The 20,856-nt window shown below is 38.2% G+C and overlaps 1 protein-coding gene across 1 annotated transcript in view; it reads right to left on the bottom strand.

Annotated features, from left to right (window-relative positions):
* SPAG16 (sperm associated antigen 16) overlaps positions 1 to 20,856 on the bottom strand; it is a 304,682-nt gene that overhangs the window by 1,742 nt on the left and 282,084 nt on the right. The window contains 1 exon segment of the mRNA XM_026852411.1: positions 16,968 to 17,032. Coding sequence (XP_026708212.1) covers positions 16,968 to 17,032 — 65 coding nt within the window.

The following is a 20,856-nucleotide window of genomic DNA, read 5'->3' as shown; positions in this document are numbered from 1 at the left end:
AAAAAAAAAAAAAAAAAAAAAGCAGCAGCATCATGGATGTGAGACTGGAAGAGACATCAAATCCAGGTCCTTACTCTTACAAGCAATGCTTTCATACGCTTGCTGTGATGAAAGTACTGAATTCCGGGTTAGCAACAGTTCACCTATCCAGCCCTTGCTGCTGATTTAGAACCTGCCTGTCCTTGCACTTATAAATCTTTCCGCTCATAAGTATAAAACAAGAGTTTAAAAGTACCTATTCACATGCCATTTATATGTTTAAAGCTAAATACAACTGTCCTTTTTTTTTTTTTTTTTTTTTTTTTTTTTTTTTTTTTTTTTTTTTTCCCCCAGAAATACTCCTTCCTGTGCCTGATGCATTTCGTGTACAGTATCATTCACTATTTCCTGGACTAAATAGCTGAAGCTCTTCCTTCTCTCCTCCCCACCCTTTTCAGATAGCATGGAGTCTGGATTAACTATGAATGTTCCCATCACTGATTTTTATAAAGCAACTCTTACAAAATTGATCACCAATTCCGGAAGCCCATTCTGAGATGCCTGTAACCTGACTTTCAGAGAGGTTATAGATGCAAATCTTAGCTGATCAAGGTTTCAGTGAAGCTGGTACACAGCAGCAACTATGAAGTAGGAGGGTGGGACATGCACAATCAATTGGAATATCTTCTTTCCTTAGGTCATTATCACACCAGTAAAAGGAAGAAGGACTGAGTATGTACATGCAGAAAGATCCTTCCATTCCTCAGTGTAAGTACTTGGCTTCTGGACCAGCTCTCCACACCCCACCATCCTCTCTCTTTTCACTTTCTTTTGCAAAGATTATGTTCATCACTATCAATAGTCCATTTAGAAAATCAGTAGTATCCCCCATACCTGTTATTTCATAATCTCTAATATGACTTTGACATATTCTTGCATTTTACTCCTGATTTTTTTTTAAATTTTTTTTTAATTTTTTCCATTCATAGAGGAATTTTAGTACATAATACCTTTGGGGGGCTGGTGGGGGGTTGGTTTTGGATTAGAATATGTCTGTCTTCAAACTTGTTTCATATGTATCCAATATATTTCACTTCAATTGAATAAACGCCCCTTAATTAGTGATTTGGTAACTCAGCAATTTTGAACTCGAGCAATGGACAGCCCATCTGGGTAAGACTGCTCATAACCCATTCAGTGTAGTTACAGAAGACACTCCTGTGGGTACTCTGTGACTCTGCCATCAGCAGTTGTATTCATGGATCTTCAGTATGACATTTCTCTCCTAAGTAACAGCTAATAGATCATAATAGCACCAAAAATGCTTCACTGAAATAGATATTATGCAAACATTGATCAGAGACAGTACCTGCCATGAAGTGACTGCAGCTGTTGAGCTGACTTTGACCTTCCCACAGGCCCTGATTAAGGGATCGTTACTAGTTGCATAATTATGAGGAAAACAATCTGATTTACTTTTATTACAGGTTCTTCCTTCTGTGAATTAATTTTGCTACAGTAGCTGACACACCACAAGAGAAGATCCACACCCCATCCTCTTTCCATCTTCCATCCTATTCTCTGCCATATTTATTTTCTCCCATTTCTACCACAGATCCCTAACAAACACAAGGGTAAACAAACCTCCCTTCCTGCAGGAATCTACACAATCAAATCATGAGTAGGTACGAGATACACTGAACCACCCTAACCTGTTATTTAAGCTCTCTTTCACAAGTTGATTTGTGGCCACATCAGAAAGGACGAGCCCCCTTGATCCTTGCAGTTACTATCAGAACAGAAACAGTGCTGAAGAAACCTGGTCTGGGAGCACCACCTCATTACACTAGGTGCTGTGTGAACAAGCTAGAGAAGATGGTCTTGCTCCAAAGGGTTTACAATCTATCATAGGAGCAAGATCAATCAGTTCTTTCTGTCAAAAGTCTGCAGACTTTTTATCAGTTTTCTCCCAGATGCCTGGTATAAACGTACTGTGCATAAAATGCAACACATAGTTGCGTATTTCGCCTGATTTCCCTGAAAAGGCAGTAGACCTCATCTGCAAAGAGAAGTAAGAAAACACAGAGTTCTGATGGTGTCACGCCAACAAATGCAAACTGGTGTTTTATCTGCCTCAGATACTCTGACCACAGACACTTTATTAAATGCATTATTACTGATACCTAGGCAGCTGCTACATTAAAAACATACCGGAAGGATTTTGTTAATGAGCCAGCTCTTACATTTCACCACTTCTTCACTTGATGTCATCTCTATTATGTACCTTTTCTAAATCAAGTGAGCTGTAGATGTGGGATAACAACTTTTCAATACGAAGGAATAAACCAGCAATGTAATCAAGCTTAAGGATAATTTAAAGCTACGGGGCATTCAAAGAAAAAGAGATAGTCATATGTTAAACAAACTCATTTGCATCTGACCATGGGCCATTTTCAGAAGCTTTAAAGTGAAATCACTTTGAATTCTCCTATGAGCTTTTGGGTTTTTCATTCCTTTTACAGTCACTATTTTAGTTATTCATGGAAGAGCCCTCTGCCTTGCTCTTCATTTTCTTCTTTTTGTTTCTTGCCTCAATAAAGTATTTTTTATGATGCCTTTTTGATGATGTATTTTGCTGAACAGCAAGCTGGACCATTAGGGCTTGGCTGATTTTCTACATGTAAAAGGAGGAGACAATGAGATCCAAGGTGAAAATGCGTAAAAGCAGATTCCAGTTGTACTGATTTTCATTTACACTACTTTTTTTTTTTTTTTTATGCTGCAGAGCCACAACTCAGTTCTATTACTTCCTCTAATCAAAGAGCATGTAGAATGATTCATAAAACTGGTAAGACTTGCTATATAATCAAGTTGGTACTTTTTTTGTGCGTGCACGCTGAAATAATTAAAGAATTTATACAAGGATTCAATTAGTCTGGATTCAAAGACTGGTTCTGTTCCAGGCTCCACTTAAAGGACTTTGCAAGTCCTTTAATTGCCTTTACAGTTCCACCTTTCCACTCTTTACCTTCCCTGCTGACTTAATGAACATCTTTATATTACAGAAGATCTCCCATTAAAATGGGTATGCTCAGTTCCATATACAGCATAATCCTAATCTCAGTTAGCACTTGCAAAGTATTGTAATATAATTAATTATAACATGAGGAATTAACAGATTTATATAATTTCCAGGAAGTTGTAAAAATCCCTTTCCTTCTTCTCTTTTTTGAATATACATTTTTTTTTCTTCTGAATAGTAATAATTATTAACAACAGAACTAATCATAAGGTACACTGTAGGCACATATTTCTTGAAAATTGATGTTTTGCAACAGCAATAAGGATAAAAATCTGAATAATTATGTCTCTTGCTTTTGAGCACACCTCTGAATTTATTGTTGAAAGATCATATATGAACTGTAACAAGTGACTCTATCTAATTTAGACTGCGATAAACTCCTCCCAGGAGTTTAATTCTGAATGTAGGTCAGTAGTTGTTTCATAACCTTTTGCAAATATTTTTAAAAAGGCAAAATAGTGAGTGAATAGGCAACTCATGTTCACTATTACAAGTTCATATCAAATCAGTCAAGTTTACTGATTTGCAAGTCCTTTGTTTTCAAAAAGAGGTAGCTGTATGAAGTGTATTTAAAGGGACTCTTATGATCACTTAGACTAAGATTTTCATCAACCTCAGTGGAAACAGGTTCAAGCTCTGACTCTTGATAACTAAAAAGAAGCTTGATAATTATTTTCTTTTCCCATTACCATTGGGAATCTGATTGCCTTCTGGCATAACAAAGGGCTGATGACCTTGTTACCGGTTTTACCAGTCTTGTTACCAGTCTCTGAACTAAGTAGAAGGAGTTTGTTCTCTGTAAATAACGGGTGGTGGAAACTCCTTGTCATTAAGTGCCAGTAGACAAAGTGGCCACATGAGCAATAGCTTCAACTACCTCAAACTGAGAAAGACTTGAATAATCTGCATTTCTGAGATGCTCCCTGTGGGACACATCCTAAATCACTTAACTCTGCCACCATTTTATATGTGTTAAAGTGAATATTTTTAAAAGAAGGAATCATTACCTCCCACATCTACAGCATGAAGCACATCAGAAACCTAATGAGAGTTACTGTCTTAGGCCTGTTGTCATGCAAAAACTAACTAACTCAGAAAAATTAACAGGGGGCATGCACACAGGGCAGAGTCCCATGCCTGTGCCACCCCATCCCATGGGGTAAAATTGGGCTTTCTGAGCAGCAGTAAGCAAGGGCAGAAGGATCTCAAGAGAATCCAAGCAGGGGCAGGTGAATCTGCTGTAGTCATTACAGGGAAAAAGATTTTAATGTCCAATTAAACCAAATGAATTATGTAAAATATGATAAAGATGGAGGAAATAATGCAGATGTAGTCCATTATTAGACTGATGACTAATCAATCACCACCCATTTTTGAAATATCAGGCTTAAATCATCCCAGTTTCAAATGAAAACAGCATCTTCTTAGAAAGACATGGAATTACTTAGCCTGGCAAAAATACAGTTACACCAATTACCACTTTGAAAGCATAGTGGTCTAATTTTAATAATTATTTTCATCCAGAGTGAGGGAAAAAGGGTGATTAAGGGTTGTTTACAGGCAGAGCCAGTGTTTTCCCATCTACTTTTTTATTAGCTTTTTTCTTTTATAGTTTTAACTTCTGCATTCCGATCAAAGTGACAAAGGACCAGTTATGCTTCAAAGGAACTGAACACCCAGAGCTCAAGCAACTGTGGTCTGGTCCTCACTCCCTGTGACAGTGTTTACACCTTTCAATACACAGCAACCTGTGAAACAGCAGCTCTTCTGGTGAAACACCAGCTCTTCTGAAGGTGATTCCTAGATATTGATGCAGAAAGTACTGTCTCTCAGAGATTCACTGTTGATTCCTACAGAAGAACCCTCCAACTTTATGAGCAGTTGTCAACGAACAACTCCTAATTTTGCACTGTGTAGAATTGGTACAACTTGCTGTAAGAGTTTGGCTATTTTTGCCGTACCTATAGTGATTACTGGTCTATTGGAATCCCTTCACATGGTTCAATGTGCAGGTTTTGAGAGCGTACTGACTGTGCACGCTCCGAGGCAAAAGCACCCCCCTCCTCTAATCCAGCTCTGTGTTCACAGTGAGCATTTGAACAAACAGGCAATACAATATCTATTATTAAAAGCACGACGGATTAAAAACTACAAGAATCTGTTACAAGCTCTCTCTTACATGGCAATATCAGCACCTACCCCACTATGTCAAAGGAGACGCCTCAGGATAACTGATGTTTTATGCCTGTGGGAAGCAGGGATCATTCCTGTCCCAGCTCCAATTCTTTTGCTGGCTCTTTTTCCTTCAGGCGCCCCAGCAGCTGAAGTTCATAATGAATGTAGTAAGGCAAAACACACTTTACAAACATAATAGGGGAATTCTGTGTCAAGCTTTCCTTTCACACGATGTTGCAATCCAGAATACAGACATACTGATCACTTACTCTAACAAAGGTGAAAGAATGTCAGCTCATCAGAAGTGCTGTAACAATGTAGGGTTCTTAAAATTAGCCACTCTAAATTATGGTCCAAGATTAAATACTTTGCAATTACTGTTGGTACATGCTGGGACCTTCAGCTATAATATGAGGACTGTCTGCAGGTACTCAGAAGCATTCAGTTGGAGCCAGCTAAGTCCTGGTGGGAAATGCAAAAGAGAGAGATACACATGGAGAAGTGCTGACTGATGGGTGAGTGCTGTTAACGCAAACGACCAAACCGAGCAAAGGAAACAACTAGAGAGTCCTCAGGAGAGGTTTTGAGCAGAAGGGAAATTTGTTACAGAAGGGCAGAGGCACACAGATGCCTCTTCAATGCAATCAGTCTATTGCTCAAATATATAGGTAAGTGGAAAAAAACATGTGGATGAGATGTCTGTGCTGATAAATGAACAGGTACCTCGGCCACTGCATACTCAGAAACTTAAAGATATCAAGACAGAATGTTATCCTCATTTTCTCAGTGATGATTTTGATAGAGATTAAGTGCATCTTAAAATGATATTATTTCTAGGTTAATAATTTTATCCCTTCAGAGCATATGGAGACTCATAAAGAACACCCCTTCAAACAAGGAGCTCCATTAAAAGTAATCAATGGAAATGGCAGAACTTTGTTGCAGCAGAATTTCCAGTTCTACTAACTTTAAAAAATAATGATGGATCATGGCTTTCTTGTTTGTTTACATGTACTCTGCAGGTTCTCCTCTTGCTGTGTGAAACAGAGGGAATCTCTCTTCCCTTTGCCACATCAAGTAGCATGAAGTGCCTTGTGGTGTTTGAGGAGAACAACACATGCTAGGCTTGCAGAACCCCTTTGCATAAATTTACATATGAAACCCAAGATCACTGCACTCCCTGCAGAGTTACTGCTAGCCATAGTTGACATTGCTCTTGAAACAGTACTGCAAAGAGAGCAATATCTTTTGCAGGGAGGTTTAAAATAATCAATTTTGTTTTTCCTTTCTAACTATCAAAGAAGTACCTTTGAATTCTGGGAGCTGTGCAGTGAGAGAAGGAGATGAATGATAATTGCTGTTACTGGCTTTTCTCTGTATTTTGAAAGATACCACGACTAAAATGAAGTTAGGTGTCATCATTACCTGATTAGACACTCCTGAGAGCAATAAGCATAACAAATTCCTAGGGTATGCCATGTTCGTGTACAGGGATTTTATTGTCGTTCAGTTCCTTAAAGTCTAAATAAGTACATTTAAAAAAACTGGATAGTATCCACTGCAATAATGTTAAAATATAGATGTAATACATACTTTCATAAATTAGTATTAGTGGCAATAGATCTATTGCTGAAATGTGAAATTGTCCATTTAAAGATGCAAACGTTTAAGTCACTGAAAGAAAATAAGTGTCAGTAAACTACATGTGCTTTTTTAAAAACAGAAACTATCAAAGAAACATATAAAATAAAAAAGTTCAGCTTAAATTTGGCTCTTCATTTTGTCTTTGGGAATTTTTAAAGGAAAGCTAAATGCGTAAAGAAGAAATATCAACAATATATAAAATGTATTCACAGAAGCTTGCCCAATTCTGAACTTTGGTAAGTGTATTAGTGTTTCTACCAGTTTCAAAGTATTTCAAGTGAAAGACTGATCAGTTCAATAAATCTTGTCTCATTATTTCAAGAACTATCTCACAAAAAAAACAGCTAAACATCAAAATAGGATAATCTGCATTCCTATTCCTAATGGACTTCGGCTGTGCATTCTCAATTATTTTCAGATTAAATCAACCTGATATTCAAGTACTTTCTAACAGTGATATTTATTCAAGTGCAGATTAATTGCATTTTCATAACAGAGAGGCCTTTCCAAATTTGGCCCTACTTTCACTCTTGCATAAATTCATTTTAAATCCAACTTTGTATTTTATAAAGCCACATACCACACAACCACGTATACATCACTCTTTCAAGCACCCTATTTCCATTTGGCCATGATAAGTGGTGAACAGTTCAAGAGTCCTGTTGCCAAACACAAATTATACGTCTAAACTAAACCCATCTGTCTAACCCAAATTTAGTTTAATCCCTTTTGAAGAGTCAAATTTGCACAAACATGCTTTTTGTTGAAAGAGCTGTTACCTGTCCGCTTGTAATTGAAGCAAAACCATACCAATAGCATCAGGCTTGGCTGAAACTCAGGAAAGAAAGAGTTTATGACCTTTGGAAGAAGGGGTAGGCAACTCAGGAGGACTACAGGGATGTTGTGAGGTTATGCAGGGAGAAAATTAGAAGGGCCAAAGTCCGATTAGAACTTAATGTGTCTACTATCATAAAAGACAATAAAACCTACTTCTATAAATATATTAGTAAGAAAAGGAGGGCTAAAGAGAACCTCCATCCTTTATTGGATGTAGGGGGAAACACAGTGACAAAGGATGAGGAAAAGGTTGAGGTATTTAATGCCTTCTTTTCTTCAGTCTTTAATAGTAAGACCAGTTGTTCCTCAGGTACCCAACTCCCTGAGCTGGAATACAGGGATGGGGAGCAGCCATAATCCAAGGGGAAATGACTAGCAACATTCTACACCTCTTAGACACACACAAGTCTATAAGGCTGAATAGACTTCACCCAAGGGTACAGAGAGAGCTGGCAGAAGTGCTCACTAAGCCCCTTTCAATCATTTATCAGCAGTCCTGGCTGACCAGGGAGGTCCCAGTTGACTGGAGGTTAGCAAATGTGACACACGTCTACAAGAAGGGCCAGAAGGAAAATCTGGGTAACTACAGGCCTGTCAGCCTGACCTTGGTGTCAGGGAAGGTTATGGAGTAGATCACCTTCAGTGCCATCATGTGGCATGTACAGGAAAACCAGTGATCAGGCCCAGTCAGCCTGGGTTTATGAAAGGCAGATTCCACTTGACTAACCTGATCTCCTCCTATGACAAGGTGACCCACTTAGTGGATGAGAGAAAGGCTGTGGATGTTGTCTACCTCGACTTCAGTAAACAAAGCCTTTGACACTGTTTCCCACAGCATTCTCCTGGAGAAACTGGCTATTCATGGTTTGGATGAGTGCACTCTTCACTGCATAAAAAACTGGCTGGACGACTGAGCCCAAAGAGTGGTGGTGAATGGAGTTAAATCCAGTTGGTGGCTGGTCACAAGTGGTGTTCCACAGGGCTCAGTATCAGGGCCAGTTTCATTTAATATCTTTATCAATGATCTGGATGAAGGAATTGAGTGTATCCTCAATGAGTCTGCAGATGACACAAAGTTGGGTGGGAGTGTTGACCTGCTTGAGGGCAGGAAGGCTCTATAGAGGGACCTGGCCAGGCAGGAGCTATAAGCTGAAGCCAATTGTACGGGGTTGAACATGGCTCAGTGCTGGGTCCTGCACCTGGGTCACAACAACCCCCCTCAACACTGCAGGCTTGGGGCAGAGTGGCTGGAAAGCTGCCTAGTGGAAAAGGACCTGGGGGGGTGATTGACAGCCAGCTGAACAGGAGCCAGGAGTGTGCCCAGGTGGCCAAGAAGGCCAATGGCATCCTGGCTTGTGTCATAAATAGTGTGGCCAGCGGGACGGGAGAAGTGATCGTCCCCATGTACTCGACACTGGTGAGGCTGCACCTCGATGACTGGGTTCAGTTTTGGGCCTCTCACTATAAGACAGACATTGAGGTGCTGGAGTGTGTCCAGAGAAGGGCAAGGAAGCTGGTGCCGGGTCTGGAGCACAGGTCTGATGGGAGCGGCTGAGGGAACTGGGGGGGTTTAGTCTGGAGAAGAGGAGGCTGAGGGGAGATCTCCTTGCTCTCTGCCACTACCTGAAAAGAGATTATAGCAAGGTGGGTGTTGGTCTCTTTTCCCAAGTAACAAGCAATAGGGCAAGAGGAGACTACCTCAACTTGCACCAGGGGAGGTTTAGATTGAATTTTAGGAAAGCTTTCCTCACCGAAAGGTTTGTCAAGCATTGGAACAGGCTGCCCAGGGAAGCGGTGGAGTCACCTTCCCTGGAGGTATTTCAAAGATGTGTAACCGTGGCACTCAGGGACATGGTGTAGTGGTGGACATGGCAGTGCTGTGTTAGTGGTTGGACCTGATGATCTTAAAGGTCTTTTCCAAACTAAATGACTCTATGATTCTATTTTAACAGGATATATTTAACTGGCTTATGTAATGTGAGCCTCCATCCACACCTGATCACAACAAACTGGGAGTGCTGGGTGAGCTGGAGGTGAGCAGATTCAACATGAGCAGCCACATCTGGAGTCCTGACCTCACAACTCAGTGCTGAGCATCTGCAATGATTCCCATTCAAGTCAGTGATAACAACGGCAGTGCAGATAAAAGTCTCACAATTTATTGAGAAAATGACTGTCACATGAGAGAGTTACAGGATAGAGGGTAGGGATGGCATGCTGCTTTCTCATGTATTTTAAAACATAATTTCCTATGAAATAGCACAGAGAGAGGCAGGTTTGACTGTATTGAAGGTGAAAAATTGAATTTAAAAGCATCTAGATGGATCTTTGTGTTCTGATTTTGTTTGTTTTGCAAACCGACAAGCTTAAAAAGCAGCTGTTAAAATGAAAAATGAATTATGCTGGCGCCTGGACCCATAGTGTACATCTGCCACAGGAAAGTCTGGCGTTCTGGGCCAGGAGATGCAATTTTAAAAAATCCTTATTCCTTAGGATACACAAATTAATTCTTCTCCTCTAAGAAAGAAGGGCAAAGTTTGCCACACTGCTAGCAGTTTTGCATGCTAAACAGCTCTTGCTTCATGTATTGTATACACAGAGGGTCACAATCACTGCAGAACACAGAATTAAGCAAACAAAATCACACTAAAGGATATAATATCTTTTTCTTTCAGTTATACTTATGAGAAAATGTTTATATTTGTAAATATGAATTCTGAAAACATAAAAGAAAATACTGTATGGTCAGTTAATTATTAGTTTCTGCTGAGGAGGACCCTTCCAAGAGCCAAAAAGTTTCTCAAAAACCAAATTATGTCAAAGCTATTTAAAAAAGATGCCACATTTTCTCTGCTTGGGCTTTACAGAGTTGTCTAAAATCCAAATGTCTGTGCATTACCCCAAACTTTTATCAGGAAGAGCTGAGACAGAGCTTCATCATATGCAAATATTTAAACAAGAGAGAAATCTGTTTGAAAGCTCCAATTAGAAAACTCAAACATTTCGTTTACTGTTGGTTCAAAACAAATGAATGAGACAGTATGATGACAGAAACCTGCCCTGCTTCTTACCCCACATTCTTCATCTCTACTATCTGTGGTCCACTTCTGGAGCACAGAAATCTCAGTGATCATGACTGCCAGCCGTCATGGTATGTGCAGCTTGCTCCCAAGGAAGAGCAGCTGTCTCTCAGTTATTTCACTTTATAGAGTCCAGGTGCTAGTAGACACCCCATTAACCTGAGGTATGTCTTGTACTCACAGCACTGAGAACATGTAGAAGATCCATCAAAGAGTATGTACTGCAAAGAGGGGACTGAAGGGACTGACCAGGTAGGAATGCAACGCCCCGCACAGAACACGGGTCCTTAAGGTAATACCTGCAAAAAGGCAGATATCCATCTTGTAATGCCTGGTGACAGAGAAGGCTGAAAGTGATGTCTCTACAAATATAATCACTGGGAACAACTATGTTCCTTTTTTTTCCATGGCAAAGCAAAAAAAAGAGAACATGAGACAGTGGCTTTTTCAGCAATGATCAGCGTTACAGTAAGATTCTTTGCTTTCCATTTCCCCATGGGTTTGAATACTTTCCTGGAACCTACCATCAGGAAGAACAAAAGAAGGTCTTCTCAAATCTAAACTTCTCTGTGTTTGTTTGAGTGAATAACACAAGATAATTTGTGGTTTACCGAGAGTACCTGCACGGTGACAACAAAGAGCACCAGTGGGTTTCCGGAGTTTAAAAAAAAAAAAAATCAACCCTGTGGTAAATGAAAGATATAAACCCTGCAGCTGGAGGAGAGAGGTCCTGTGGCAGAATGAGCTAACCTCACCTCTCATAATACAAAGTGTTGAATGCTTAAAACAAAAGAAGGTGATTTTTCTTGTGCTGTGACTGTTTTCAGTTGGTAGTCTTGACAGGACTGAGTTTAAAATCTCAAACAAATTGCGGAGAACTGAACAGCTCATTAGTTCCAAGTTTCTGAAGACAACTTGGGCCTTGATTAAAAAAAACTTCAAGACTAACAGAAAATACTCTTTTTTCCAGAAGAAATTATAACTGAGAAATTGATCCAAAAATAATCCAGGAAGCCAAATTTCTTCCAAACTAAGACAGCGAAGAAACTGCATTTTGCCTGATTTAGAAGTGCAGACATAAACTCTAGGGGCAGTTCGTGCATTTAAACACTGAGGCTGAAGGTTTCTTGGTCACAATCATACATTATGTGTGAAAGATAAAAGGATTTTTTTCTGTCAATGACTTATTAAGGTATATGACACCTATTGCCAAGTTTTTCTTTGCAAATGATCTTTGATAAAAACTAGAAATGGTGATGGGAAACTGAATGACACAAACAACATGTGACAAGTAAAGATCAGGCTCAGATTTTTTTCAGTCCCATTGAAGCGCCTTTGCTGAAAGACTGTCTCTTTTCTCAAGGACACAGGAACAGAGCACCTTGGGAGAGCCACCCTCATGCAAACCAATGCATCATGAATTTCCTTGGCCTTCTGAACATGGTCAGATAAGTCCATACATATTGGACTTTCCTCACAGAAAGATCTGGAGGAATTTTTCTTACTCTAGAGATATTCTTACTTGTTTATCCAGCCTTCTATATTAAGACTCTGATATCAGAGTTGGGTAGCAAGAAAATTTAAAGTGATCAAAATAAAGATGGAACCTGATTCTTCTAGAGTGGTTTCAGAACATCTTATTTGGTCTACACATAATGAGTAAAACAGGCACATCCATGCTAACTGTAGAGGTCTGTGAATAACAGTAGCATCAGAGATGATGGGAAGTGATTAAACAGTATGCCTGGCCAAGGGAAGAGAGCATTCCAGGAAAATTACTTCCAAAAATAGGGAATAACATGAATATTTCAGCAAATGGATATGGAAGTGGATTCTAGCACAGTTTTCTGAGAGTTTCACTATTTTCAGAAAGAGCTTTTTGCCAACATGTGAAATGAGTGTATTTTGATGCAGATTTTGTTCTTTGCCAGGACAGAGACAGAATAGTCTAAGAATGTTTGATGGCCTGAAAATGGTTAACTAATGATACTAAAATCTGTATTAAAATGTAATTCAGTTCCGTAATTATATTTCTTATGCATGGAGACAGAAATAAACTAGAGGAAGAACCTATTAGCCCTTTTGCATGTATAATTGAACACGTTTGATATTACTAGGTAACCTTTGTAAGTAACTGGCTTTGAGTTTATGCAAAGAGGTGAACACTTTGAATATATAAATAACAATAAGAGCAGATAGGTTTTTGATTTTGTATTCCGTTCTTTTCTTGTTTGTGTCTGTTAGATGCAGTCAGACATCCCTGGCTTTATTTGGCCATCCACAGAAACATCTGAAAGATCTGACTTTTGCATCATTTGGGTGCAGTAATGAATAAGAACTGACATCAAATATCAATATTGTTGGCCCGGCTAAATGGTAGCTGACATCCAACTGGACTGCTGAAGAGGTAAACAAAACTGAAATTTTGTTTTTGTTTAAAAACTGTCTGACATTATTTGTCCTTCAGTAAATCAATGGAAGAACAACCTAAATGCTGTTGCATTTTGGCTTGGGGAAGTAAAACTTGGGCAGTTGCTATCAAGCATATTTTTTATAGTCTTTTAGTTTTCCTAATATAAACCGTAATTCCAAAAATACTTTTTTGTTTTAAGGAAACTTGGTAACCTCTGAAATGATCTCTTAACTTACAGACATCACAGCATAGCAGATACAAACACAGGTGAATGATAACCATACTCTTATTTGAACATAAACACATATATACACACACATAAGGGAGCAATTTTTGCTCTACTTTAAATTCATAACGATTCAAGCAAGCATCTATAGTCCTTATAGTTCATTAGCACAGGTGATTTGCCAAGCTGGGAAAATGCTGTGCAAAGTATGTACAAAACTGACTTAGAATGCTATTTAGGCCATTTTATATTACATACCAATGCTCAAGAACACATCACCATTCCTTCTATGAATTCTACTGTATGAAATAGCATTGTTTTCCCCTAGCTGTTGATTAAAAGCATGTACTAATGTAAAAACGTTAGTGGTTTGATTTTTCATCTTTTCGTGAATTACACAGACGCAAAAATATCCTCTCCATAATTATCCACAAGACAGAAGGACAGAGCCAGCGCTGACTTGGATGTCCTTGCCTTGACATCCAAATGTAGGCACTCTGGTATCGATGGGGCTCCCTCCACCACCTTTTGTTCACCATAGGCCTACATTTGTTATATGGAATCCAATAATAACCTCAAATCCCAGCATCATTAAAAAACTGGGGTAATTACTTTGCCTCTTAGGTGCAGTCTCACTTGGGTTTCCCTAGAGTGGGTATCTGCTTTCACAGGTAAGGTATGTTCACATGTATCTTTTACTGCATGCAGAGGCTTTGGGAGGGAATTAGAGCACACCGAGTAGCCTCTACAAATCCATCCTTACAAGCACACGCGTATGTTTCTACTCAAAGGCTTAGCCCTCAGTGAAAAGAAACATCTGAAACATTTTTCTCTACAAAGTTAGTTGTGTTATGGGGACATGGGAGTAAAAAGGACAGTAACATTACATTTTAGGAGGAAAGATGCATTTTTCTACATCCTCAGTTCAAAAGCAGTCCTATGAATTTTGCTCACTTTTTCTCCAACTTTCCACAGGCAGAGAATGAGCTTGGAAAACCCCAGAATTTATACACTGCTGAAAGCATTATCTTCAAGTCCTGACATCACAATTACAGAATTTTCTATCAGGGCAATGTGATTGCCCGACAGATTCTCCAGAAAGCTCATGTCCCAGCAAGGCAGCCTCCAACAAATGGCCACGTTTCAAGTGCCAGACTGGCAGTTATGTTCCACAGAGAAATGGCTAATTATAGAATCCGAGCAATATTAAGAGTTCTGGCTGTTGCCCACTTAACAAAAACCTATTAACTACAGTTTCAGAAGCATGGTATAGTAAATAACTCAGATTTAATCAGTTTCACAGAGTTTAATGAGGATTTATTCAATTTGTATAAATTCATTATTCTTTTTTCCTTCTTCCTCATATAATACTCTTCCCCTAAAATATCCCTTAATTTTTGAACACACTGACAATGGTGTCCTAATCTATGGTAGTCTGATCTAACGGGAAAAATTGTTCTTTGTTCTTGTATTTTCTATACAGGACATTGTGTAATTAGAATTTAAAGTTCTTTCAAAACTCCTTTGGGCACCAAGCAGACTGAGACATGACTATCACAAATCCACTGAAGTGACTTAGGAGCCTACTTAAACTGACTATATCCTAAGCAGAAAAAGGAGTGAATCTCCTGGGATCTTTCACCATTACAGCACTGCACCCATAGAGTCCGACCCTATAGACGTGACTTCTGATAAGGCGTGGGATCTGCAGACCTGTGACATTAAGGTCAAACAATATATATATTATTTATATATATATAAACCAAACAAACCAAAAACCCAACCAAAAAGCCAAAAACCCTGATCCAGGTAGGATTCTTTCAGCAGCCTTCAGTTTTGCCATTCCAGACTTGAGAAACCAGACTTTTCCAACAAATCTTTGACTGCCTGCAAAGCTTCTTCGGCCAGGTCTGACCATTAGGTTTTCTGTTGGCCAAACAGTGCATGATCATCTCAAAAATTTTTCCCATGAAAGCATCGTTGAAAATAGTAGTATTTCTATAAAACCCCCCTTTTCCCCATAAAACACGTCTTAACAAAAAATAGAAAAAAAGTCACTCAAAACACCTTAATCAGCTTGCTTAGAGTAGAATATTTTATTTTTTTAGTCGGCAAGCAGTAGAGGGCAAGAAAACAGTGCTCTGGCACTATATTTGGTTGAAATATAGCGCTTGCTTTGCTATCCAACCAAAGTGATAATTCTAACTTGTACAACTCAGGACCAACTACTTAGTCTTTTCAGTAGCTTTCCAGTACACAGAGAGTTAATTTATATAACTGCAATTGCAGCTTCTAAAATTATATTCCTCACTCAGTTTAATCAATGCTGCACTAGATGTTTCCATTTTTACTAATTCAATCATTGAGAATGTCAACCAATGATTTAGCCTAGAGTTTAATGCCAACTATAATATTCTTTATCAAAATAACACGCTTATCTGAAAGATTATCAGCACACAGTCTTTCAGCTTCCTGTTAATCATTATAGGTCACATTAGAGCATGAGGCTCTTTGTAAATAGTCACGTTAAAGACCATGCTATAGTATTGCTATAGTATCTCCCTCACAATTCTTGCTACTGGTAAATATTCTTTGTTCTACACCAGGGTGTTTCAAAATACTGAGACGCAGGTTGTGCCTGTGAAATATACAGGTACACACATGCAGCCAAGAATTAAGATGTCCTGGGAATTCCTATTCCTCTCCTTGACATTATCCCACACTTTCTGCTATGTCAGCCCCTAATGTTTGCCCTGTAAACAAGTAGGGTTGACATTAGCAGTTGGTAAAGCAGTAGCTGATATTGAACAAGAAGAGAATATTCAGGATCTCCTACAGTAAAAATTAGTACCTTGTTCTGCTTGTAATGAAACTGGCGACGAGAGCACAGGAAGCAGGGACACCTTTAAGATATTTTTCGGGAAAGATGGTCCCTGAGAGAAAAGACTGTAAGTGGTAGCAGAAACCAACACGTGCCTCACCACTTCCTTACTTGTTCTAAAGAGCAGTGTGACCAGGAGAGACAGAGGAACCATACATTACAAGTGTTTTGATCATTTCAGAATACTTCATATCACCTCAAAGAAACATTTTTGGGAAAATCACTTCCCTTCCAAAGTTAACAAGCATTCAGATAACAGTCTGTCTCCAATTTCAATCAAATTTTTTTTTTTTTTTTAGACACAGCTATAAGATTAACCATCCAGGAAAACAAAACTAACAGCAAATTTCATTTAAGTAAAGTAACTAAATGATCATGACAAAAGAGAATGGCTTACATATGATGCACTGATCAAAGGAGGAAAGAGGTAGGGTAGACACAAGGAGGGGGCAGCTTTATTATAACAGTCTCTGAGACTCTGCTCTGTGTGGCAGGTGTGTGCCACACTGAACTGCTCTAGAAGTCACTACTAATACTAAATTCAGCTGCAGAGGTATCTATTTCACCAAAGCTCATGACAGTATTTACCAGAGCAAGGAACGTGATGATTAAAAAAAAAAAAAAAAAGGAAATTAATACACAGACCTTACTTTCATGTTGAATGTAGCATGATTACAAGAATGCAGGTGACCATAGAATGTGTAAACACAGAGATCTTAGGAATTAAACATAAAAATAGAGCAATTCAATAAATTATAGAGATATAAATTAATCTATATCCTTGTAAATAGGAAGACCTTGATTTTATGGCTGTGTGCAAACCAAGGCAGTTTGCGTGCTAAAAAACAGCTCCTGGTTGCTAGAAGAGGAACATATTTATCACAATTATTAAGGATATATATCCGTACTTCACATAATTGCTAGCAGAAAAGGTGCATTCAAATACCACTAAAAAAAGCCATCTCCTTTGCCAGAGGTTTTGAATTAGAAGATGTAATCACTGCTTCCAAAAGACTGAGCTCTTGATTTTAGGCAGTGATTCAGTACATGTCTCTTGATATTCCACACACACCATTAAAGTCTTCCTTAAGGAATCACAAGCATGAAATAAAAATTAATTATGTTTTGTCATCTTCCACATTAGGCTGTAAGTGACCTACATAGTGCAGTAACATATGTCAGATGTCATCACTGATATCTGACTTGTTCTCCCAGTACAGGAGGCATCCAACCACAGTATCTCTGGCTAAAAAAACCAAAGTCTTCAAGATGGGAAGACACAGATATTGAAAACAGATGTATTTCTCTGTTTTCATAAAAATCAGTGGCTTCATAGGTAACAGTAACAAAAATACTCTCTATTAAAAGTGAAACCCAGCCTTGAACAAGTGTAATCATAGCCTGAAGAACAAGTTTGAACTCTAAGAAAAGAGTTTATTGACTCTGAAATTGGAAGACAATTTGTTGCATTTTTCTGGAGAGACAAAAAACCCCAAAACTAAGATCCAAAATTCTACCATTCATCCTAATGGTCCTTTCTTTGTACTTGTTCCAGTTTGAATCAATCTCTTGGGAGCAGGGGTAACATAGGTTAATCATACCTCTGTCATGCTTTTAGAGTTTATACCATTGGCTTAATTCCATTTTTATTTTCCCCATCCACAAAAAAAAAAAATAAAAAAAAATCTCTTTTTCACTGACAAAACCTCCTTATGTTTTTATAACCAGCATGCTTTATCAGTATATTCTCACTGTTTGCAACAAGTCCTTTCAGGAAAGTAGTTAATGAGGTTTGACCACAAAGTAAATTCTGGAGAGACACTATTCAATAATACTCTGTGGTTCATATTACATCTCTGAACCATTTAAGAAAACTCAGTCCAACAAAACAGCAGTTTAAGGGGATTAGATTGCTGTTGTAAATGTCTCAGCAGTTAAGAGCAAAGAGGGAAAAGACCTATTGAAGCTGAAGAGCAGTGTTGATGCAGGAACATATGGGTATTCATTATCTACAGATAAATTTCAGCTGGAAATTAGAAGAGAGTTCTCAAACAGTGAGATATAAAAACTCCCCTCCACTCTAAGTAGTGGGGATAAAAATTTCTCATTAATTGTAGGAAGATGCTTGAAGAGTCTGGAAATAAATGACCTTCTCCTGCATGTGATCTTTTGCCTGAACTTGGAGACCAAGGAGACTCTTTTCAGTCTTGTTCATAAGGCAGTAGAATACAAATTTCTGATAAAGCCCAGCATTTAATACTTCAGAGGATTCCTTTTGTTTAAAAAATGTCACCAAGAAAATGCAGCAGGTTACTTTGGTAAGTGCCATTTTTTATCTTATATATTTCATTTACCTTTTTGTCTTGAAGTAGTCTCAGCTTCAAGGCTGCATACACTATTGAGATCAAACTAGGAAATTAGTATTATTCCCATGGAAGCATTGTAAAACAAACATAACAAAACAAAGGGCTCTGGACTATTAAAAGCAAGCCACTGTCTTTAAGGAGCAACCACACCATCCACTTTAAGCATAAAAATGTTGTCAGAGCACAGTTCTTGAGTCATCCACAGTTTTCAACAGATTTACAGGGTGAAAAAGTGCTAAAAAAACTCACCCCAAACCCTGTATATTTACATTCTTTCTAAATATTAAAATATGAACCAATAAATCATGATAAAAAGAAAATTTAAATAATTGTCCAATTATAAATTCACTGTTGAAATAGAAATGTAATTACACAAAATTCCCAAGATACTGACAGACAAATTAAATTTGATAAAGATCCATAATAGGACAAAGATAACTAAACACATATATGCAAGTCTAGCAAGAAAAAATTTCAAGGACATTAAAATTTAGCTTGCGGTCTAGCAGCAGTATCAGTTGTACCCAGTCCATGGTAACAAACCAAATGTTGGCGCATGTTTTGCGTGTAAAGAATAGCCTATTGTAAAATAACTGCTATTTCTCAGCAGGGCATAGTTATTTACTCTCAGACACTTTCAAATACCAATATATAGACAGTAATCTTTCACAAATGCACAAAAACATGCTCTCACAAACAAACAAACAAACAAACAAAAAAGAGATAAAACCACATGGATGTTGTGCCACAAAATGCATGTGAACCTTCTGATTTCCCTTCCAATAATTCAATCCAGTATAAACCACCTGAAGAGGATTTTAATAATAGTAATAATAATAAAAACTAGACAAATGCAACAGTTTTGTAATGTGTTTCTCAATACTACTGCTGAAAATTAATTTCCAAAGTGCCACTTTATTTTTGTTCAATGCACAGCTAGTGTGTCCTTCACCAACACCAGGAAATCTGAGTTTTGCAGACATAGATGCCAGAAAAATAAAACTGGAAGGCTTACTATTTAGCTGTAATATCCCAGCAAAATCAAACAGTAATAAATATTCTCTAGATCAGAGTGCACGTTAAGGTAGCACTGAGCTTTCAGCATCCAGAGCTCAGCAGTATGTTAATGATACATCTTTTGTACATGCATTCTGCTTTTCAGTCTTTAATTATAATTAATTAATAAAAATAATCTACCAGAAAACTACCAGGACCCCTGCTCCATTTGATATGGAGCTGAACAGGGTTTCTGCATTCCAGGCTTAATCTCACTTGGAGTGAAGTCTGGAGCATCTCTTCTTCAAGGGAATTTCACTGGAGTGCCTTGTGAATTGGTCCTTGGCTTACTTACAGCTTCTGTCATCAGGAACCAGCTGTATGCTCTACCATTTAACTAAATTTCTTTAAGGTTCAAGACAAGTAGGGCAAACATCTAGGTCTTGTATCACAAGGAAAAGAGCAGAGGAAAGAGGACGACCTTGTCTTAATGTCAGGGGAGTTGTTAGTTAGGGAGAATTACACTTTGCTGCTACCTTCAAGGTCTCAGTGACCATTACCCCACTGACAGAAGCAACATCATCAGAAATCGAGAGTGGGAGAAACAACAACACATCAGAGCAGCACTCTGCAGCTGTAAAAAGGGCTATTTTTTTCCACATCTAACCCATGAGGTCTATCCAGTCTCCTTGCATATGACACTAGCAGTCTAAAGGGCAGTAAATTACGAAGAATACATTATTATTGTTAACTGAGTCATCAGGTCTTGACTGAAATATTAATAGGGGAAATCTCAGTTCTATTACCTCCTTGAGCTACTGCCCAATTACATTAATAACATTACATTCTTCCTCTCCAGAAAATACACAAAACATTCAAAGAAACAAAATATGAAGTGTTCTGCATTGTTGGTTGGTTTATGTTTTTTTTTTTTTTTAAAAAAAAAATCCCATGCATGCACACACATAATTTTCCAGTTTGAAATGCAGAAATTAACATCAGAATCAGCGGTTAGAAATACCATGGCATTATGTTATAGAGCCTATCAACCTCTCAGCTTCCACTGAACACAGACATTAATTGCCTGCCTTGGACTGAAGCTATCTAAAAAACTTCAGATAGAGAAAACAATTACTTTTTAAAAATGACATCTGGGATTATAGAAAAGCAGCCTGAC

This window comes from Athene cunicularia, assembly GCF_003259725.1.
Source record: "Athene cunicularia isolate RWA chromosome 7 unlocalized genomic scaffold, athCun1 chr7_part1, whole genome shotgun sequence".
NCBI lineage: Eukaryota > Metazoa > Chordata > Aves > Strigiformes > Strigidae > Athene > Athene cunicularia.
The sequence above is the reverse complement of the archived record's forward strand: the minus strand, read 5'-3'. Positions and strand labels throughout refer to the sequence as shown.